The following is a 23,006-nucleotide window of genomic DNA, read 5'->3' as shown; positions in this document are numbered from 1 at the left end:
GGCCAGACTAGATCTAATAAAGCCACAAGATGCTGTTTCCTAATTGCAGACCCTTATTTGTCTCGTTTCAAGGACTGTCTCCTCTCCAGCAACAACAAAATAAGCATTTTTCCTATACTTACTAATTCATTCCTGGGGAACTCAGTAACCAAGGGCAGCCAAACAATGGTGTACCTGTCAATGGCCAGAGCTCCCCTGTTTCATTGTGGGATCTGTGTGTGGCATATATACACACGCAGGAGGGCCGTGCCTAGCCCACTATGTGTGCACAGCCCATTCATACAGGGCTTTCACAGTGGCTATGCTGTGCTGGGCACCACCGGCACCATACTACCCGGGTGTTTCACCAGGGTCTGCCTGCCAGCAATGACTGGTATGTTTGCAGGAGCCTTGGGAGGCAGCAGGACATCTGAAGACCCCAAGTGTCTCAAGGCTTCAGGCTGGGCTGTGACAAGATTCCCAGGTGGAGGAAGAGCCTGCGGTGTTGATCTGATCCTTCTCAGGTTGTGACTTTGCTTTCTGTGTCTTTTTAAGGGTGGATACAGTGAGATATGCTCCATTCCAAACCCAGAGAAAGTTTAAAATGAAGGAATACTTAAAATTACCTTGTCATTTTTCCAGCTGCTGACATAGGTAGTTCTGTTGGCACCGGTGTGGACTCCATGACCGTTCTTCTCAAGCACACCCTCAGGTGTCCTTTTGCACTCCCCCTCTAGAAAACAAGAGTGGTGGAAGACATATTTTCACTTCAAGACAGAGAGCATCTGAGAGGCAAAAACCTATGAGATAATGCAATGTGTTTCTTCTATTGCATGGAGCCATTTCTCCCAGAGCTGAGTCTCCATCTCCTTTGGACAGACTCCTCCCAGAGATGAACCCTTGGAGCACACAAGCCCTCCGGGAGCAGCCACCTTTGGGTGCCACGCACAGAGTGCAAGCCAGCAGCAGTCCCGTCACCCACTCTTCCACCACCACTGAGCCCACTCTGGGGGTGGTGGGGTGCCGACGTGGGGCAGAGCAGACCCCAATGGACCATCAGGGCGGTGGCTGTGGCCGCTCTACAGGAGGACCCTGCAGAAACACCCCCACAGCAGCTTCTGTGTGTCTGGCAGGGGTGTTCTTACACAGCTAATGCAGTGTGTTTCTTGGGTCATAGACCATTTTTGCTGGTAAAACTTTTTGCTTTAAACTCCAACCCGGCACAGGTTGCCCAGAGGGGTTTTGGAGTCTTCATCCATGGAGATATTCAAAGCCCAATGGGACGCAGTTCAGGGCAGCCGTTGTGGGTGACCCTGTAAGTGCAGGGGACTGGGGATCTCCAGAGGGGCCTCCCCACCTCAGCTGCATGGCTTCGGGGTCACTCGTCACTTAGGTAACCCTCACCCTGAAATTGGTATAGATTTCCTCCGCTTTAATCCCATACACTCAGTTTTCCAAAAGGAATTAGCACCTACCAAGATTTTCTTACCACACTTGTCTTTATTTGGGAATACGAAAGACACTAAAAACCGCAGCATCTGTTGAGAAAGAAACCACCAGTGTCACTGTTACCACTGTCGGCTGAAATTCAAATGTATATACACAAATACATATTCAAATACACAGCAGCTTGAAGCCGCACATAATTATCAGCGTGCTGCTTGAGCGTGCGGTTCTTTATAGGGGAGCACTCGGTCCTGTCAGCGGGCACTGCCTGAGGGAAACGGGGCGGCGGCGAAGGCGCGACCGTCCGTGGTTGCCAGGCGGAAGTGTCCGCTGTTGCTAGGAAGGCCGACGGCCCGGAAGGGGAAGGCGGGCGCTTCCGGGTCAGGGGAAGCTGAACGGAGCCGGTGCGGAGCGGAGAGGAGAGGTGAGGTGAGATGGGAGCGGGGAGCGGAGGCGTCTCCGGGGCTGTGGAGTCGCCCGGAGGGCGTAATGGCGCCGCGGAGAGGGAGGGGGTGCACGGGAGGCCCGCGAAGGGGGGCTGAGGGGAGGTGGGTGGGCAGGGGATGGGGTCCCGGGAACGTGGGCGGGAGGAGGGGAGGGAGAGCCTGCGGTGAGGGAGGGGCAGGGGCAGGGCCAGGAGAGGAGTTTGGGGATCCCCGGGTGTGGGGTGCTGCCGACCGGGCCACCCCGAGGCTGGGGGCGCGGGGGGTGCTGGAGGAGTCGGCAGGGAAGCGGGGCTGATGTGTGTTGAGGGGAAGGAGACGGAGACCCCGTGTCCTCGGGGACGGCTGCAGGTCTCTGGGTCCAGCTGCCGTGCTCACCCTCTTAGCCTCTCTCGCTCATGCCAGGCTGCTCTGAGCGGGGTCAGCTTGTCTGTTAAATCCTGTCCGGTCCTGCTGGAGCTCTAGTGGGGAGAACTGTCACAAAAAGGGAAGTTTGCTTCTGTCCAAGCCCTGAGCTGTTGCCACTCTCCAAGCCCTCATTTGGGCTGTTACTCATGCACAGCCACAGCCGTTCTTGTCCTGGCTCTGGAGGTGCCAGTACAAAAGTCCAGGCTCCTGCCAGACTGTCCGCAGCTTCTCACCTGTCCCTGCAGTAGCTTTCCATTTGCAGGAGCATGTGTCACTGACAACAACTGCTTAGTACTAATGGGCTTGTGTCAGAGCTGGTGAGGATCTTGCTGTGAGAAGGAGAGGAGGGCTTCTGTTTTCCAAGGCAGGTCCCTAATCACTCCCCGGCCCAGGCTCCACAGAGTGCTGAGCCATCTGGGTAGCTCCTTGCAGAAGTGGATGGGTCAGGAGCAGGCTAATGCGGAAACAAACTGTATCTTTGGCTCCAGCTCCCCTTCAACTTTTTACTGTCAGCCCTGCAAACTCCTGAGGTGAAAAGGGGCAGGGTACAGGCTGCTTTCTGCTGTGAAACTTCCCCTGAAGGTTTGTCCTTTGGGCTCCCATGTCCAAGAAATTTCCATCAGAGTGGCAGAACTGGAGCTCCCAAGCTAGGCAGCACTGCTGGTAGGCTCATACTTTTGACAGAGGTCCTGCAGTTTTTGGTTGAACAGCTGTGAGGAATATTACTTTTATTTTCTAAAACCACAGAACTTCTTTAAGTGTTCTAGAAGAACGTGCTTTGCTTCAGGTGCATACAAATATATCAACATACAGATAATTAACTGCAGTTTGAGAGGGTATCTTCTCTTGTCACATGGAAAAACAAATAATGTAATGTGTGCCCGGACATTTGCAATGTGCTAAATCATCTTCTTGACTAAGGGCTATGTTTTTTCCCTTCCTCAGCAAGAGAACATGAGTTCAGCAGGGAGGAAAAGAGGAAAGCCCAACAGAGGAGGAGGAAGAGGGAGAGGAGGTAGTGGAAGAGGAGGACGAAGAGGAGGAGGCAGTAGTAGCCATTCAAACAAGTCTCAGCTTGGTGGAAGTAGGAAATGTTCAACCAAAATTTGGGATGATGGAGATGATTTTTGTCTCTTCGAGGAACCAAGGCTGGAATCCAGGTCTTTCTGTTATTTTGGGGGAGAGTGGGGTAGAGATGTTTGGGATACTTTGATGCTGTTCTTTGGTATCCTTGAATATACAGAAGAGTGAAGGGGTGATAAAGCTGTTTCAGTATGAAGTGGTTTTTACATGTCTTTTTTTTTGATTAACATTTTAAAGCTAGGAAAGTTGTTTTAGTTTTTTTTTTTTTAATATTAGAACCTCTGATTTTCTACTTTGGTCATAAGTAATTTCAGAACATCTTTGATCAGAAAACACTAATAAACACAGGATATTAATTTTTATGTATTACAAAGCAGAAGCTGGGCCATGGAAAATAAGTAATTTAGAATTAATTTAGTATTCTGAATGTATTTTGACCAATCTAGCTTAGAAATACATGGTTGTACTGTAGTCTGAGAACCACTTTACCTAGCAAAGTGTTTATTAAATCACTTTGGATTTGACATAGGCTAAAATACATATATGCGTGCGTGTGTGTGTGCAGACATAGACACACACATCCTGGTCATGTAAGAATGAACCCAGCTGAATAATCCTTAGGTGATGGACTTGTCTTAGTTTGGTTTTCCTGGTTTGAATTACAGGGTTGGGTCCTAACACATCCCAATTCAGTCAAGATCATTTGAGCCAGGCAAATAAGTCATTGTTATGTTCCATTTTAATTTTTAGATCAAATGCCCCAGCCAGAAGAGGAGGGCAAATGAAACAGAGACCTGAAGCAAGAATGCCTCTGCAGACCATACACATGACATCGGAGAATCAGAGAAGAGTGAAAGAACTTCTTCAGGAGCTTCAAGGGCAGGAGCTGGCTCCTGAATCAGAGTTAGTTTAAATGGAGACACTACTTCTAGCTCTTCTAGATGAGCATGCTTTAACAGGCACACTGTTAGAAATGAAAACAGTATTCTTTTTTCCCTTAACTTTTAAATTGATCTCAAACCCTGTGGTTTTGAGTCTGCTTTGTTCTTCTACGATATCAGCTCTGGGAAAGGGGTATCAGAATTTGCCATTTAAGTGGAGGATTTAAAACTGCAGAGGCAGAGTTTTGTGTCTACTCAACAGTATAATTTTGTTTCATTTTAACTTTTAATAACTGTTTTTTATCAGAGTAGCTGGTTCTGGTGAAGATGATGATGAACCTGATTACCTTGATGATGAACAATGCTGGTCAACAGATCAGGAAGTATCTGACGTAATACCAAGGTTGTTGGCTGAGCCAGCTGAGCACAGAATTGTGGAAAGTGAAGTGTCTTCATTTGCTGTGCACAAACTCTCCAGGTGATGCTTTTCAGTGAATAATTTGTATCCTGAAGAGGTAAATCACTAGTCTCCTCAGTGCTTGGACTTCCTCTTGACTCCAGGGAAATTCTATGTGCAGAACTAATGAGTTTGTATCTCCTAAAAATTTAATCCTCAACTAGATGAATTTAAAATAATGGTTTTAGGAAAATAAATCACTTCAACCTTTTTTCAGTGAAGTTTTCCGTTCTTTCTCCAAGACAATGAAACATATATTGATAAAACTTGGGGAGTATTGCTGTTATATGTATGTTTCTTTCAGGTAGGTAACGTTTCAAAGCCTTGTAAGTGTTCTTCAACCATTTTGCTCAGATATGAGCATTTATTAACTATTTTTGCTTTGTTTGAGAGTGTTTTATATGTGAGAGCACTCAGCTTTTTCTGAAGAGTTTAATTTATATAGTTCTCTGGGAAATCTAATCCTGTAACTATTATGTGCTACATTGTGAGATGTGAGATAGTTTACACATAAACTAATTTGTCACCGTATAAACAACTGACTAGCATTCACAGACACCAAATTACTGCCTGCCACTGTCATTTAAAATAGCATAAATATTTTGGTGTGGGTTTTTTCCCTCAGTAGTAGTAATAGTATCTCATGCCATACATGCTTCCTTCCTGTAAGCCTAATCAAGCAGATCTGTGGTTATTTTGCTTCATATAAGTCTCTGTCACTCACTCGTTGCCATGTTGTCTCTGTTTTGTTGCAGGTATGGTTTTGACAGTGAACGTTGTAGGACAGTACTGAGATCCTGCAATGGTAATATTGGGGCATCATTGGAGTATTTGCTATTGCAGTGCTTTACAGAAAGATATGGAGAGAAGATGCAGGTTTCTGCAACAGCGGCTGAAGCCAGACAAGAAGAATGTTTAGAACAGAGACAAGAAGAGGCTTTTGCCCTCCGGTCAATATATGGAGAAAAATTTGTAGAAAGAATTCAAAATCGTGTTTGGACTTTTAGTTTGGAATTGGAGTACCTAGCAAGTAGGCACAGCAAATCTAAACAAAAGGGTGGTTGTACTAGGGACACAGCAAAGCAGACTTCAAAGGAAATATGTAAATTTTATCTCCAAGGAGGCTGCAGGTTTGGTTCAAAATGCAGATTTGGACATGAATTCCCTCCAAACCACCCACTAAAATCAGCCAGGAACTTTGTAGGTGATGCTCATCTCAGACCTAACAGTGATGGTCCCATATATGAACTTGAAGTAAGATTTCCTGAAGAAAACAAGTATCCACTTCAAGCACCTCTTGTGGCACTTTATTCCACTGATGAGAATCTGCCTCTTGCCTGTCGTTTACACATTGCTGAATTCCTCTTTGGAAAGGCCTTAATGGCTGCAGAGTCTAATGAACCAGTGGTGTACACCTTAGTGACTTGCTTAGAAGATGAATCTGAAATAAGCGAGTTACTTAAAAATACTCACCACAAGTATAGCGTTCCTCCTGTGTCCCTGCTGGCCACATCTTTGGTAAAGCTACAGACAGAGAGTACATCTGGTTCAAATCAACTGTCCGAAGGTACACCAAATTTCCCTTTATGGTTTCTGGGCTAAGAACAGTCAAAAAGATTTTAAGAAAAAAAAAAAAAAGAGAAGGCAGAGGGCCCAATTTAGGCATCTATTCTAAATGTGTTTCTGGAGATTAAGGTCATGGGGTGAGACAGATCCATAATCTGTTTGTGCCTCAGGAAGTCCCTTCCATAATAAAGCTGCGGCAGAGATGTTTTCCACCAGCAAGCACTAAATTAAAGGAGCACAGAGCTAATGAGTTTGGGTTGGCAGAGTGAACGATGCCTAATCCCACACAATCAATAAAAAGCCATTGAGATATGTGGTGTGAGCTTAACCAAAATTGACCAGAGAGGTGTGCTTGGGAGGGAACAGGGAAGGTTGTTTGCAAGCTTTGGTATATCTGCTAATCATCAATTTGGGAACTTTTTTAATTACTTAAAATTACCTAAAATTACCAAACCCTCCTTAAAATTAACTTTGTAAAGGTGGATTTAAGGCTAAGTAGATGTTGCAAGTGTTTCTAGAATGTTGTTCAAGGTATCATCCCTTTTTTTGCCTGCAAGAGTAGCTAGGTTGATTTCACAGGGGGAGGGTTGGGACAGTGTCATTTATGGCAGGATGACCTTCAAGCTCTCAATTCCAAAACTGTTTTATCTAAGGCAAACTTTCTTCAAGAGAGTTTTCAAGAATATGTGCATCACATTTTGGAACACCTGAATAGTGACAGCCTATTTTTTTGTTATAGTAAAACAAATTATTCCATTTTTTTTAAAAGCTCCACAGAAAGACAGCTTTGTTCCAGAAATTGGAATTGGAGGTTCCAAATAATCATTATGTTGTAAAATCTTCCTTACACTATAAAATACCTTGTTTAGATAAATGCAGCCTTAAAACTTTCAAGGGCTGGCTTACTGTCTGAGCAAATCCTGCTTCAATTGATAGGCAGTAGGCACCAAAGTGTCTGGTCTGGTTTCAGCCTTGGTTTAAAAGTACTTGGCAGTGGCTTAACACTTAATGTTACAGTATAGTTTTAATTTAAGCTGGTGCTGCCATCAGTCTTGTGCTCCATAGAAGTGGTCATGTGGTGAATTAGAGAGGGGAGCCGAGACACATGAAAAATGTTCAAGAAGGCAAACCAGTTACCAGTCTGGTTCACCATGTGGCCACACAGACCCAGGTGTTGCAGAGCACAGCTAGTGTGGAGGTAGTGACAAATGGGTTGGAGCTGCAGTTGTGGTTTGTTTGATGTGGTGAGCGTAGGTTTGCTGGTAGTGTTGAACTAAATGCACGTCAGAAACAGTCCTGCAGACCCTCAGCTCCAGTCTAACAAGTTTTTTTGTTGAGAATGCTCCTGAAACATGTGTCCCTTTTCTGCAGTGCTGATGAGGCCCTGTTCCTTAGTAACAAGAATACCTAACTGTACATTGTCTTGTCTCAAGCCTCAACAGTTTCAGAGCCTCAGGAAGAAGAGGAGGAGGAAGATGAGCCTGAACAAGTTGTTGTGGAGAATGAGAGTTACGTGAACCTCAAGAAAAAGCTTTCCAAAAAGTATGATGTGCAGGCAAAGTCTCTGTATAATGAAAATGTTAAAATCTGCACGCAATTTCGGCTGAAAAAGGTATAATGTACAGAACAGAATATCTGTTTTCATGCTTACTTTAGAGAAATAAATATTTAAGCAACCCGCTGCTGTTTCAAATGGTTCTGTTCCACTCCAGTGGTGTTATTACTGCCATGCTGTCTGTTTTCGTGCATCAGTCTTCTAGGCACTTCCAGTCCATGTTGTATGAAAGACAGAAGCTCCCTGCATGGCAAGAGAGAGAAACCATTCTTGATTTGCTGAAGAGCCACCAAGTTCTTGTTGTGAGCGGCATGACGGGGTAAGAGTATGATTGCACATACAGACTTTATGTATCAGCGTATACCCAGAAGATAGTGAAATACATATCCATGTCCTGAAAGGGTTAGGGTCGTTGTCCATCTGTAACCAGTGGCAGCAGTCCTAGGTGAATTTCCTGTGAAGGATGACAGTAATGAAACAAAGCAAATTTCAAGTGGAATGCAGCCATCTTTAATTTACATGGATGGAAGGTGTTGGGTTTGTGTGGGTTTTTTTTTAATTAACCCCTGATTTTGTCATGCAGATGTGGGAAAACCACTCAGATTCCTCAGTTTATTTTGGATGCTTCATTGCAAGGATCTCCAAGCAGAGTTGCAAACATCATCTGCACTCAGCCTCGCAGGATCTCTGCCATTTCTGTGGCTGAACGTGTAGCCAAAGAAAGAACAGAAAAGATTGGACTCACTGTTGGATATCAGATCCGTCTAGAAAGTGTAAAGGTATATATGCTTTGCTTGTTGGTTTTCATTTAGTTCTATTAAAGTGTGCTTAGTGCTTCTCTAGTATACAGAATCTCTGCCCTGTATCTGCCATATAGTGAGATAAGCAAGTCTGTATTACCTATATTTTATATTCTGTTATGAAATATATTCTGTATTTTATTTTATCTCAAGTTGCACAGTCCACTTTACAAAATGAGAGTACAGTACTATGTCTTGTCTTGTTGTTTTGCTTTCTGTTGAGATGGGTGAAGGGATCTGAGAGTATGAGTAATACTTCTGTCCTCTGGAAGGCTACTGACTTCATTTCCATTTGTCTCCACTTCCATTTGTCTCCCAAGTGGAGATTGAAGAGTACAGCTTCAGTCAGCCTGAAGTGGGGTTGAATTCATACTGCTGTCTTGGAAGTGAAATTTTGTCTACATTGCAGCTGATTGCTTTTTCCAAGAACTATGTTAATAAAGAGATTCACTAAATCTTTCTAGGGACAGAGATCAGAGGTGTTTATCAGAAAGCACCTTCCACAGGAAAGACATTTCAGATTTTTTGTTTAGCCCTTATAGTTAGCAATGCACCTTGGTAAGAAGCAGGTGTTCTCAAGTTTTAATCAAGAAAGAAAAATCATTCAGCCCTTCTCCAGCAGGGATCGCTTGTTTCCTTTCTGTCAAACCTGGCACTCAGCTGTAACCGTATGCTTTACAGCAACATGTATTCTTTGCACTATATTAAGTTGCCCAAAGTCAACTGAATGCTTTGTCTTGCTGTTCAAGTCCTCAGCTACCAGACTCTTGTACTGCACTACTGGTGTGCTATTGAGAAGGCTGGAAGGAGATCTCACTTTGCAGGGAATCACGCATGTTATTGTTGATGAAGTTCACGAAAGAACAGAAGAAAGGTAAATAATCTCTTATCCCATAAGCAAAATGAAGAAACATATTCAGAAGAATAAAGCTGACTAAGGTGCAAGTAACTGAAGTCAGACTTGCTGATGCTGTGGAGTAACATGGGATGGTGGAAGGAGTCTGCCTTTAGGTTCTTGTCTTTGGGCAGTAGGAAGTTGTGTTGCAGCAGCTTGCAAAGAAAGCGTGTCTCTTAAATTTCTATGCCTCCAATGTGCTGTCACATTGCAGTGGTGTTGAAAAGAGGTTTTGGATGGGGCTAGAGGGTTAAGTAACTTTTTTAACCACAGTTGTCTGGTTCTTACTCTTCCCTTGTTTCAACTTTTACCAAATACCCTAATTCTTCACATGCCCTTTGGGGAATTATTTCTCCTGATGCTACCTTCAGCAGATCACCTGCAAGGGACAAGTGCTCGTGTTTTCTTCCAGTCTATAGGTTTTACTAGTCCTAGACAGTCTCATCCTATCCTGCTCTAGCCTTCTGCAGTTTTACCCCACTTACCTACTGATGCCAGGCAAAACATAATGACTGTTGCTATCTCTGTAAACTAAGTGGCAAGCATCCTTTTCTTTGATGTTTGCCTTGTGAAACACTGCAATGCACTGGGTTTCTAGGAGGCTTTGACTGTGACCCATTATTTTACAGCTCAGGTTATATTTTAGCCTCAAAAAAAGGCTTGTATCTCTCAAGGATTCTTCTTCCTTCTCATCTAAAATCACTTCAAGCCAGTCTTCTAGGCATGTCACAAAAACTATATATATGTAGGGAAGAATACAGTGAGTAGGGAAGAGTGGGTAAGTTTGAATAACTCTTCCAGTTAGGAAGAGAGGGAAAAAGGACTCGTCTGTTACTTTGAGTTAATCTGTTATCTGGTGTTCTTGTGTTGTCATTAATGCAATTGATTTATAAGGTAGCTAGAGCTTTTTGTTGCTTAAATGAATTTTCCAAGTAATCCTGATACTCTAGTAAGGGACAACTAAAAAGTAAGCAGGTTGCCTTCCATTAATTTACTGCATTATTAGCCTCCAGCCATTCTGAGAAGCTCATGCTTCTGTGATGGTATTGCTGTACTATTGAAAACACCAGGAAGGTGGACAGAATGGGGGGGAAAAAAGAGACTCTGAAAGTTACCATGGAAGAAATTCAAATGTCTTTTTGCTTTTTTCTTCAGTGACTTCTTGCTGCTGGTTTTGAAGGATATAATGGTTCAGAGGCCAGACCTGCGCATTATACTAATGAGTGCCACCTTGAATGCAGAGCTTTTTTCTCAGTACTTTCACTCCTGTCCAATTATTAACATACCAGGTGAAAACCATTCATTTTTATTATCTTGTCACATTCATTGTTTTAGGGGTTTGTTTTCAGTATTTCTGCTTGCAAAGTATTTCTCAATTCAAGTGCAAGGGGCTAATTTGCAAAGTGGCAAGATGAGGGTTTATACAAGAACTATGATTCCAAAGGCTTAGAAGGAAAGACCAATGAGATTTAGGAGAGAGAAGGCTTGAAAATGGAGCCTTTTTTGTGCTGTCTCTATGCCAGCAGAATTTCCTTCCTCAAAAGACAAAAAATGGCATGGCATGCATGACATGGTTCCCTGAGCTAGTTTCACCACAGCTGAAGACTCTTCTCTGTCCTTGTGAAAAAGCAGCAGTGAGAGGATCCAGCTGGGTGTGTGCATGTTTAGCCAAATGTGCCTTTTATAATGCTAAGTTATTACATGGAGTATGATGCAAACTTGTAGCCTCATGGATATGTTCCTGTAAGTGTATCAGCCCTTCTCTGACTGTGTAAGTGGATGTTACCAAACCATGCTTGGAAAACATCCACTGTTTGTCCTAGACAGAAATTATACTGAAGAGTGCAGTATAGATGAGAGCTGTGAAGCCAGTGTATGACATAATAACCTGTGTGAAATGGTAACCATCTTTTGTCTTTTTCCCCTTTTATGTATCTTGTGTGGCATATAGATTTATCCTCGTGTTTCCTTTTAGGTCGAACATTTCCTGTGGATCAGTTTTTCCTGGAAGATGTGATTGCAATGACAAGGTATGAAATTGCCAAAAGTTCTCAGATGTATTTGGCCTTTGAGGTTGCACTGTTCACCTTGAGACTGTAGTAGTTCTGTGCATAGATTTAAAAATTAAATCCTTTCAAATCTCCCCCATCACCTGCAGTCTTGGAGTTCTACTAAAGCACTGACTTTAAACCATACTTTCTTGTACTGCAGTGGGGTCTAGGATCTCATGCCAAAACAAGCCTTTCTGCATTAGATACCACATAAGTACTCAAGAAAAGGTGATCTTTGTCATGAAGAGTTTGTCAGTGCTTTACTTGTTTCAGTGGTGGTTAAACATTGGCAAGCAAAAGAAATTTGAATGTAGATTTCCGCACTGAAGGTGAAAAATGCAGGATGCCAAAAATTCCTTTTTGTAAGCCCTACCTTGCAGCTCAGGTACCAGATTCCTGTTACCATTTATAGTTACTGGAGAGTCACAGCAGCTCAGATACTTCAGATAGTAAATTGATCAGCTGTTGGAAATTACTTGCAGGTTGTTGCTCTGAGCTGCCCACTTAGCTGTCAAGATCAAGTTTGCAGTCCTAGTCTTTTGCATCACAGCTTTTAAAAGACTAACACCCCAGTGTGGAAGGACACCTTGACCTTGATACTGTCTATGCTGTTGCAACCCACTTATACAATGTTCCTCTCAGATTTATATATAAACACTTTTGATACCCTATCTCTGTAGCTAATTATTAGAAGGAGGCTGTTAGGCTTCTTTCCATGCCACTAAATGTTCTTCTGCTGTTCAGGTATGTTTTAGAGGACAGTAGTCCCTACAGGCGCAAGACAAAGCAAGAAAACAAACAGAATGAAAGACACAAAAGAACTGCATTTGAAGAAGTAGAGGAGGACCTGAGACGTGCTGGCATTCTGGAAGGCACTGACACAGTTGTCAGAGATTCAGATCCAGACCAAAAATTAACCCTGAAGCAGCTCCTTACACGATATAAAGGTGAGCTCCTTCTTAAGTCTAATAAATTGGCATATAACACGTACCAGCCCACATGGTACATTAGCATATAATATTGTATGTTGAATGCATGTATATAATTCAGAGTTAAGGTCACTAATTCTGGATGAGATCAGAAACCTCCTGCTGGCTTAAAAAAAAAAAAAAAAGAGAACCATTGTTCTCTTAAACTAGAAGAAACATCTTGAACATCTTGGCTGAAAACACTTCTTAGGATCTGAAAATGGACAGTTTTCAGCTACTGTTTACATCCCTTTTCAGATGTCTTGTTAATTTGACTTTCTTCTCTATATCTGTTCTTGCTGGAGCAGCTTTACTTAAAGCACAGCATCTATCTGCCCACTTCAGGGAGGTCACTTCAGCATGACAGGCCTTCCTTGAGAAACTGAGTCACTCTGTGAATGGTTTAATAAGAGAGGCAGACCGTTCCATGAACTTCCCACTATGTCATCATCAAAATCCTCCTTGTGCTTAGTCCTGAAGAGTTCCTGCACACCCTTATGGTGAGCTCCACAGTGGTATTGAGCGAGAGGCATTGCTTAAAAGCTTCAGATTCCTGCCAGACAGTTACCATCTCAGAAGAGTAGGGGAATCTGGGTGTCTTTTTGAGTTGGTGTAAGAAACATTGGAAGGGAGAAGAAAGGGCTTGAGAAGGTAGTCCTGGAAGTATCTGTAAGTGGCCATATGAAGGCTTTTGGCTCCTCTTACCACTAGTATGTGCGTGTGTTCGTCTGCTAGTAGATGAATCCTGGTCTAAGCTGTGCACAGGGCAGGTGTGAGCCCCAGTAAGGCATAAGAAGGGAAGGGAATTGCTGAAACGGAGGAAAGCATGGAAGGGGGAATGTGACACATTGAGACACTTAGGGAGCTACCTCTGTCTGGTCTAAGCCAGATGCTGTTTAAACCAAGGTGTGGTTGTTTGTGCAGCCACACTGGTTCAATGCATCCAGCAGATATTTTTTTACAAGAGATGGACTTACTGTGTGGTTTATTTCTTTTTCCCCAGGGGTTAACAAGACAGTGTTGAAAACACTGTCTGTCATGGACTTGGACAAAGTTAATCTGGAATTAATTGAAGCTTTGCTGGAGTGGATAGTTGCTGGCAGACATTCATACCCCCCAGGTAATTGCATTGTCCTTGAGAGATAAACAAGAGTAGATTCATGGAGGCTGTGCACTTATAGACAGCCCAAAGCTAATGTTTTGCATGCCAAGTTTCTGTAGTTACTGACTGTTTTTGAAAAAAATAAAGTTCTAGCCAAGTAACAAAGCCCCTGATAAACATGGGATGGGTAAGGTGAGGGTCTACATTGGAAAATCTTTGGTGAGGGACTGTTGCAGCCTGTGTGTTTTTTGTACAGTAATTGCAAAACAGAGCTGGAGTTTTGACTTGGGCCTTCTGCACATTGATAAAATACCATGCTGTCCTTTCTGTTGAGTGATATTTTTTTTTTATATTTTTTTTTTTTAAATCTATGTATATAGGGGCTGTGTTGATATTTTTGCCTGGTCTAGCAGAAATCAAGATGCTTTATGAGCAGCTCCAGTCTAATGCTCTTTTTAATAACAGGCACAGCAAGAGGTAAGGCAAAAAAAAGCTCCAAAACTATCAGTCTTTACCCATAAATACAGAGTATCTTCCTGCACAAAGCCTGCCTTTATCCAGGGATAAATGAGGTTCTTAAATGTGCGAGACAGCTTATGATATGAAGGTCTTGACTCCAGTCCGGGTAATTCCTTTTCTACTATCTTATTGTCTTGCTCTTTTTGTTTTTTCTCCTCAACTCAGGAAGGTTAGTTGTTGAAGTTCTCTGAGACCCTAGTGATAAGTGTTCTCTGTTTTGTGCTCTGCATGATCCAGTGGACTGTTGAAAACTCCACCTTGGCCCTTGTTCTGTTTCAGAATGTTTGCTGAGACACATTCAGTTGTGGTTGCATTTGGCCTTAGATCGTTACATGGAGATGTAATTGGATCGCCATGACTAAACAGTTGTTACACAGATGTCCATGGCAACCTTAGCTGGAGTGATTTCTTCCAGTCTGGCACTATAAATGGCAGATTCTAGACTCTTCAAAAGAGGTAGAATTTTTGCTCAACTCTGTTCTGAGACCTGTCCCTTCTGCGAAGTTCTCCACCTTCCCCATAGAACATGTATCAGTAATAGTGTGGCCAGCAGGACTAGGGCAGTGATTGTCCCCCTGTATTCGGCACTGGTGAGGCTGTACCTTGAATACTATGTTCAGTTTTGGGCCCCTCACTATACGATAGACATTGAGGTGCTGGAGCGTGTCCAAAGAAGAGCAATGAAGCTGGTGAAGGGTCTAGAGCACAAGTCTTGTGAGAAGTGGCTGAGGGAACTGGGGTTGTTTAGTCTGGAGAAAAGGAGGCTGATGGGAGACCTTATTGCTCTCTACAACTACCAGAAAGGAGGTTGTAGCAAGGTGGGTGTCAGTCTCTCCTCCCAAGTAACAAGTGATAGGACAAGAGGAAATGGCCTCAAGTTGTGCCAGGGGAAGTTTAGATTGGTTATTAGGAAAAATTTCTTCACCAAAAGGGTTGTCAAGCACTGGAACAGGCTGCCCAGGGACGTAGTTGAGTCACCATCTCTGGAGGTATTTAAAAGACTTGTAGATGTGGTGCTTAGGGACATGGTTTAGTGGCAGACTTGACAGTGTTAGGTTTACAGTTGGACTCAATGATCTTAAAGGTCTTTTCCAACCTAAATGGTTCTATGATTCTGTGTCTTAAAGGTGGTATGGCAGAGAGGTTTGCTGGTTTTATATTGCTTTGAATGGCTGTGGGCAGTGTCTAGTACTAGCAAGGCTAAAGTGTGTGCAAGGCAGATTGTTCCTAAGAGGGAAGAGGCTGGAGATGCACTGAGCATGCTGTCATATTGTCCTTCCAGGTGTGTTGTTTATCCACTTCATTCTTCACTGTCTAGTGAAGAACAGCAGTCTGTGTTCCTCAGGCCTCCTGCAGGAGTTATCAAAATCATCATCTCTACAAACATTGCAGAAACATCTGTCACCATTGATGATGTGGTCTATGTGATTGATTCTGGAAAAATGAAAGAGAAAAGGTACTGGGATTCATTCCTTGGGGCTTTGTGATCTGGGAAACTGCTCTTTACCTTGAGCTGCATACTTTAGCTTTTCAAAGAGCTGGAAAAAACTTGAAGGAACTTGATCTGCAGAAAGCTGCTGCAAGGTGGATGAAGCCAGTCTACACTCAGATCCAAGGGCAGGGGTGGGAATTTTGTCCATACAGAAGTTGGCAGCATCTGCCTGCTTGACCTCCAGCCTGTTCACTCTGCACTCCTGAATGTAAGTCTGTTTCTTGCTCTCCTGCAGATACGACCCAAGCAAAGGAATGGAAAGTCTGGAAGACACATTTGTTTCCAAGGCAAACGCTCTGCAAAGGAAAGGGCGAGCAGGCCGTGTAGCCTCAGGCGTCTGCTTTCATCTTTTCAGTAGCCATCACTATAACCATCAGCTTATAAAACAGCAGTTACCAGAAGTACAAAGAGTGCCCTTGGAGCAGCTTTGTCTAAGGTGAGCTGTCGATCCTGTATTGCCAGAAAAAGCCAGTATGCAGAATATCCTTCCTGCACTGCAGGGAGCAGCTGGGATGCCATTATCAAGGTGTTTAGTTTCCTAGTGTTTTCCTCACATCGTGAAACCAAGAAACTTGCTCTGGAGACCTAAGGCTCTGTTGACTGAGTGCTTTGATGTTACTATCATATTGCCTTTGCATTCAGAGCCCCACCCCTAACTGCACCCCCCACTGATTCTGCCTGTCCTTTGTCACATCTCATCTGATCCTAGAAAAAGATAGCTCTCATCTGATCCTAGAAAAAGATAGCTCTCATCTGATCCTAGAAAAAGATAACGTCTCTCAGATATCTCATCGCTGGAGAAGACAGTTGCATTCCTGTACTCCAGACCCATGGTAGACGTTTGTCCCTTTACACTGTAAACTCTCCTGTGGTGTTTCTGTGCAGCATAGTGCAGTAAAACTACAACCTGGGTCAAGCACCACCATCATGCAAATATTAAATGAAGACAACCTCCTATCCCTGCTGCACACTGTGCACCCCTTTGTACAAAAAGGAAATGAAACAACACAATTTATTTTATTACAGTAAAAACTTTATTTTAAACCCTAGTATGCTAATAGGAATCTGTTCTTGTGGATTCTGTGAGGTCGGATAAGGTACACTGCCGCCCAGCTATTATTTCACATTGCTTCCTGACTTGAAATACACATTATGGGCCCTCTTCTAGGGAGCATGTTCTTAGAAGCATGTTTTCTGTTGTTTTTTTGTTTTTTTGTAAAAGTTTGCTTTTTTGTCCTGTGTATGGAACTAAGCTGCTTTTTTTTTTTTCTTTCTTTCTTTTAAATTTTTTTTTTCCCCCTTAAGAATTAAGATTCTGGAGATGTTTTCTGCACAGAGTCTTCACTCTGTCTTATCACGACTAATTGAGCCCCCTAGAACTGAGTCTTTGCGAGCATCAAAGCTGCGACTGCAAGACTTGGGAGCATTAACTCCAGATGAAAAGCTCACCCCTCTGGGATATCACTTGGCTTCTCTCCCTGTTGATGTCAGGATTGGCAAGCTAATGCTGTTTGGCACCATCTTCCGCTGCCTGGATCCTGCACTAACTATAGCAGCCAGTCTGGCCTTTAAGTCGCCTTTTGTAAGTATTCTTAACCGTGTGTCCCACTTTGAAAGTGGTATGTTTTCATGCAGCAGCAAAATGCTGTTGTAACTTGCAGCTTAGTACACTTGAGTATTTTAATTCTCCTTTTTAGCCTACATTGTTTATCTGTTAATGCAGTGCTTGTTAAAAAAGTCCAGTTATAAGCAGAAAACCAAAACCATGTAGCAGCGACAAGAATATTATTTATATTATGAGTGAACGGTAGAAATGGAGCAGGTATTAGTTTTAATTTGAAGTAAGAAGTACAGCCAGTCCATTTTGTCCAAATTTGGTGTAAAAATTGAAAATGACTGGTAATACAAGAAGCAATTAGAACTAATTACAAAACAGTGATAATGATGAAGTTGACATGTCTGAGCTGTGAATGCAGAGTTCTTTTTGGATCTCAGTTTGTGTGTTCACTTTCACTTTGGTTTTTTGAATCAGCTGCTGTACTTACAGGTGCTCTTACTGTTGGTAAACTACTGCTATGTACAAACTTGCATGAAAAGTGAGACTTTCTTGAAGTTTTGATTGCTATCGTTAGTAGTGCAAATAGTTTGTAATGAGGATAGTTGTGAAAGAATTGGAAATAGACTGTTCTAGTTCTTTAATTGCATATTGTTTTCCATATGCTTCTTGGGCATTTTCTACAGCATTTTGACTTCAAGTGCTATAAGTTTCTATATGCTGATATAGAATAACTTAAATTCAGCTTTTTGAATGTCCTGAGTTACTATTGTCTTTTCTCTCTCTCAGACCCAAATCGATTTTAGACTTGCTGTGCTCTTTTCTATTATAGGCATTCTCATCTGAGTTTCAGCTCCATTAACTTGCTAAGATTTGTCAGACGGTGTTTTTCATGGATCTTGGTATTCTGCAGCTGCAGAGAGGTCTGCCCAAAATGAAATATTTTCTGTGAGCTGGTCAATCACAAATTTACCTTTGGATTTCTTGTGGTTAGATAGGGCAACGGGCTTAGGTGTTCTGCTGTTGACTAGACATTTTTTAACGCCTCGCATTTTCTGTTATCCATGGAGAAAATTTGCCTTCTGACCTGTGAGCTGCTGTGAAAATACAAAAGATTGTGCCATGCAGCTCTCACAATGGCTTGTCTAAGTTATGAGCGGAAGAACACGCTTAATCTGTTACTGCCTGTCTAGGTGTCACCATGGGATAAAAGGGAAGAAGCAAATAAAAAGAAGTTGGAGTTTGCAGTAGGAAACAGTGACTACCTGGCTCTTCTCCAGGCCTATAAGGTCAGCTAAAATTTGGTAGCCTCTCTCCAAGGTTTGTGATGTGCTTTAAATTCAAGCCAAAATAATTTATTAACGGTTTCTTCCCATGCTCTCAATTAGGGATGGCATTTAAGTATCAAAGAGGGCTCTCAGGCAAGCTACAACTACTGCAGGGAGAACTTTTTGTCAGGAAGAGTTCTTCAGGTAAGTCAGTTTTTGTGGCCTTGCACAGGGACTGGTTGAGACACTGGCAAAGTCCTAGTGATGAAAATAAGCAACTGGTGACGACTCTCCTCATTCTGTGTGGCACCCATCATAGCCCTTTGTCTGTTTGTAGGAAATTGCCAGTCTGAAACGGCAATTCACAGAACTGCTTTCTGATATTGGGTTTGTGAAGGAGGGATTAAGAGCAAGGGACATTGAGAAGAAGTGGTCCCAAGGAGGCGATGGCGTGTTGGATGCCACAGGAGAAGAGGTAATTCACAGCATTTCAGTGCTCCAAAATGATGCTCCAGTTTTTAATTTGACCTGGGTGCCAGGTGGGCTCTAGACTCGTGGGCTTCTTGTCGCAGCCTGGCTTTGTAATTTCATGCTGGCAACAGTCACCTCCTTCCTGCTCTGTTGTTCTTCCCTGTACATCACATGTGCTGGTACTAGCCTCAATTGCATGAGGCCTTACGTGCCAAGGAAGAACAGGCCCAGATGTGGAAGTGAGCTGAAACCCGCTCCTTTGAGACAGTGAAACACCTCTGACTTGACACGTTAGAAGTCAGTAAGTGGTCGAAAGGCAGGGGTCTGACTCATGACCTGGCCTGAATGTTGGGATTAGTGTCAGCCTTATTTTGGGAACAGAATTACATTACAGAGCAAGCAGTAAAATATTTCAGCATTGCGGACAATCTTCAGAACGCAATACCTCTGGAGCCAGAGATATCCTAGGACTATGTGATGAGGTGATAAGGGTTTGGTAGTTGAAGAGTCTCACTGTGCATTGGGAAAGCTTGTGCTTGCTTTCTGTCAGGGACAAGCTGCTTTGTAGCCAGACATTAGGGAACGGTTACATTCGGCACTAACTGCATCAAGATAGTTGGTGGCCAGTTTGCTCCACTGATAGTGGGGGAACACGGCTCAGGTCTAGCCTGAGATCTTAGGAGCAGTAATTGGTCCTCCCCTATAAAGCACAGCAGTGCGGCTATAAAAGTAAAGCAGTTCCAGGAATTCAGTATTCCAGAAGGAGGGCTTTACCTTTATAGCCTTACCTGTAGAATACCTAATGCATGCATTAATTTCACAGGCGAATTCAAACGCAGAGAACATCAAGCTGATCTCAGCTATGTTGTGTGCTGCGCTGTACCCCAATGTTGTCCAGGTAAAAGAATGCTTTTTCATTTTCCCTTCTGCTGTCTAGCATATCCACACAGCCTGCTTTCAGCAGGCTGAGCTGATTATGGCAGCCATGAGCCTGGCTTAGGTTGCCAAAGCTTGCTGCTTACAGTGTTAGAGCCAGGCAGCTGGGCTCCAGTTTGTATTGCTTGAGACTGCTGCTGTTCCTGCAGGCTGATTTTAGTGTCACACAGAAGCCAGCAGCAAATGTTCTTAAGAAGCTACTTTAAATCACAGCTTTTTAGAAGGCTGAGGTTACAAATGAACAGTTAGACAGTATCCAGAGGGTAATATCTGTCTCTAGTGACTTGAGATGTTACTACTTGAGAATTTCTGTTTCTGGTAAAATGAAAACATAAGTTAAAAAGGTTTTCTGGTACAGCAGATTTTTATAACCTTTTATCTTACCATATAGGTGAAAAAACCAGAGGGCAAATACCAGAAGACCAGTACAGGAGTGGTCAAAATGCAACCAAAAGCAGAAGAGCTGAAGTTTGTTACCAAAAATGATGGTTATGTTCACATTCACCCTTCATCTGTGAATTATCAGGTCAGGATTCTTTTTTTTTCTGCAAAGCATGCTCTTTTTTTATAAATCACCTTTGCTTGAGCGGTTGAGATTACAGTGAGGGTCCCTATTGATGATTCAAAAAAAAATCTTCATGATTTAACAGTCCCGTTAGAATTGTAAATAATGGCACATTCCTGAGTTGAGTGTCCTCTTGGGCACACAGTTAAACTCCAGCCTCTGGATTGGAATTAGCAGATGCAGTAACCCCCCCGCGTTCATGTTTTATTAAGCTGTGTCTGCAGAGCTGCACAGAAAAATGTTGCAGTTGCAATGCTCCCATGGCTTCTCCTCAGTATTGACTGAGATTGCACATGTGTAGCACCTTCATACATGTAGATGGCTTCTCCCCACCGCCCCTCCCCAGGCTTTATCTCTTCAGCTGAAATATTATTTATTGGTAAATAATTCAGGGACATACACTGGTTTGTTTCTTTGTGGGTCCTCAAACTCTGAAGTTAATTTCGATTCCAGCTTAATAGCTAATACTTAGATAAGAGCTCTTTTCTCTCTGCCATGATATATGGTAGTATTGGTCTCATGAAGTCTGTCTCCATATTTGATGATTCATTGCTTTGTCAGGATATATAAATCACTTGCTTTAAAAAAAAGTGGGGTTTTAATCATTAACCACGTATTTGGATTATAAAGGCTTTGAACTGTTCATCACTCTTGCTTTGAAAGAGCATAACAAACGTGCACATGAAAATGTCCTTAGCATGACATGGAGAACTTGGGACCTTGAGGCAGCACTGATGAATTAACTGACTTCTCATATGCTCATCCAAAGCAGGAAGGAACAAGGGTAACTGGCAAAGTTATTGGCAGCTCTTACAGGTCAGAGGGAGTCTGTTAGTCATGCAGGTGCATTTTAGGCACATTTACTGTTCTTTGCAGCCGTAGAAGAGACAGTGGAGGCCTGTGTGGAAGAGGCAGGCAGGCCCATATGTGCCTGAGCAGGTAGGAAGAGATGTGGCGCTTTTACGAGGATGTTGTGTCTGTATTCCAGACTAGACACTTTGAGAGCCCCTACCTGGTGTATCACGAGAAAATCAAGACCAGCCGCGTATTCATTCGAGACTGCAGTATGGTGTCAGTGTACCCGCTGGTCCTGCTTGGAGGAGGGCAGGTTCACATGCAGCTGCAGAAGGGAGAATTTGTCATTTCTCTTGATGATGGATGGATACGGTTTGTGGCTGCCTCTCACCAGGTAAGGAAAAGGAGGGATAATCCTGGGAGTGCTGCAGAGCTGTGCTTGTGTCAGGAATGCAGGAGATGCGTTTCATGAGCCTTACGCTCACCTCTGTTTTACCATGTGTGTTAGGTGGCTGAGCTGGTGAAAGAGCTGCGCTGTGAGCTAGACCAGCTGCTGCAGGATAAAATCAAGAATCCCAGTATGGATTTATGCATGTGCCCCCGTGGATCTCGGATCATCGGTATGATTGTAAAGCTTGTGACCACGCAGTAACTTGAGAACAGCTTTCTATAAAGACTCACTGTTTGCTACTGCCTGAGAACAGACCAAGTAACATCAGTGTCTTGACGTATTTGTTCTCCCAAAAAAGGGTGCTGATCTCTGGAAGACCAAGTTGGCAACTGTACTATTGACAGGTTTTGGGGTGTTTTGGGGTTTTTTTCTTTTGTTTGCAGAGAACTTGCTTGTTTAAAGTAAGGTGGCTTACAGTACGCTCTGGGAAATGGGGAAAATGGCAAATCTCCCAGGAGGAATAGAAATCTCCAAGTAAGAAAGTAAAGTGTTTTTTCATGAGGCTATACACTGACAGTACTGTTTCCGGTCACAAAAATACCTGCTACCTGGCTGCTCCTTCTAGTATTCATGTCTGGAGGCAGCATGTGACATCATAAGCTGCTCCCAAATTGGTTTAAACTGACTTCTGTATTTTGGCCAAGACTTTACTGAGGTAGTCAGTCTTGGCTGACTAGAGATCGATTTAATAAAAAGGTGAGCACCTTTTGATTCATGTCAGAGGGTTCTGAAAGGGATTTAGAGAGCATCCTCTGGCGAGGAGACCTTACCGGATCAGTTGGGAGTAATGTGTTGGATCAGTGCAGCTGTTCTGGTTACAGTGTAAAACTGCAGGAGAGTGTGGACATTTCCCCTGAAAGCTAGGCTTTTCTGGCCCTCCCCTGCACTATGAAAAAGTAAACCAGTTGAGATAAGACTGCTGTAGTACATTAAAAATGGATCCTTCCTCCAGCCACCCTGCACAGCTGGTAGAAAGCCCACTTTGGCTGAAAGTTTACAAAACTCCTGCTCTGGGGAGTGGACTGCTACAAGAAGAGTGTGGCAAAATGCTGCAGTAATGATGAACTATTACTTCTTCCCTTCAACATTGCTTGATTGCAGTGCTGAGCATTGCTACAGCTGAGCTGCTTGACGTACTAGCAACTGCAAATAATAGCAAAAGTGCCTTAAGTGAAGTAACTTTGCTGTCATCTGTAATAGTAAAACCAGAGTAAACACTGTCTCTACAACCAGCCCTGCCTAGAAATAGCCTTCAGGCTGAGGAATGATGAGCAGAGGGAGGCACATCATTTGGGGACTAGTTTGATTTTTCAAAAAACA

At 43.1% G+C, this 23,006-nt stretch overlaps 1 protein-coding gene across 3 annotated transcripts; it reads left to right on the top strand.

Moving 5' to 3' along the window:
• Nucleotides 1–724: 724 nt before the first annotated feature.
• On the top strand, nt 725–22,857 carry DHX57 (DExH-box helicase 57). 3 transcript variants are annotated; one of them, XM_049817834.1, is made up of 25 exons: nt 725–1,854; nt 3,222–3,436; nt 4,110–4,262; nt 4,548–4,718; nt 5,453–6,264; nt 7,697–7,875; nt 8,016–8,137; nt 8,402–8,597; nt 9,368–9,492; nt 10,669–10,802; nt 11,489–11,543; nt 12,309–12,511; nt 13,536–13,652; nt 14,015–14,111; nt 15,436–15,609; nt 15,881–16,081; nt 16,951–17,227; nt 18,394–18,489; nt 18,589–18,672; nt 18,806–18,943; nt 19,763–19,837; nt 20,267–20,401; nt 21,429–21,629; nt 21,744–21,855; nt 21,985–22,857. In XM_049817834.1, exons 2-25 carry the CDS (start codon nt 3,231–3,233, stop codon nt 21,990–21,992), a joined length of 4,071 nt encoding a protein of 1,356 aa, XP_049673791.1. In that variant the 5' UTR covers nt 725–1,854; nt 3,222–3,230; the 3' UTR covers nt 21,993–22,857. The 3 variants fall into 3 exon arrangements, with proteins under 3 accessions (XP_049673791.1, XP_049673788.1, XP_049673789.1); XM_049817831.1 differs by having other exon boundaries at nt 725–1,849; nt 21,744–22,857; XM_049817832.1 differs by having other exon boundaries at nt 21,744–22,857.
• Nucleotides 22,858–23,006: the final 149 nt, after the last annotated feature.

Source organism: Accipiter gentilis, chromosome 15 (genome assembly GCF_929443795.1).
Source record: "Accipiter gentilis chromosome 15, bAccGen1.1, whole genome shotgun sequence".
NCBI lineage: Eukaryota > Metazoa > Chordata > Aves > Accipitriformes > Accipitridae > Astur > Astur gentilis.
The sequence above is the reverse complement of the archived record's forward strand: the minus strand, read 5'-3'. Positions and strand labels throughout refer to the sequence as shown.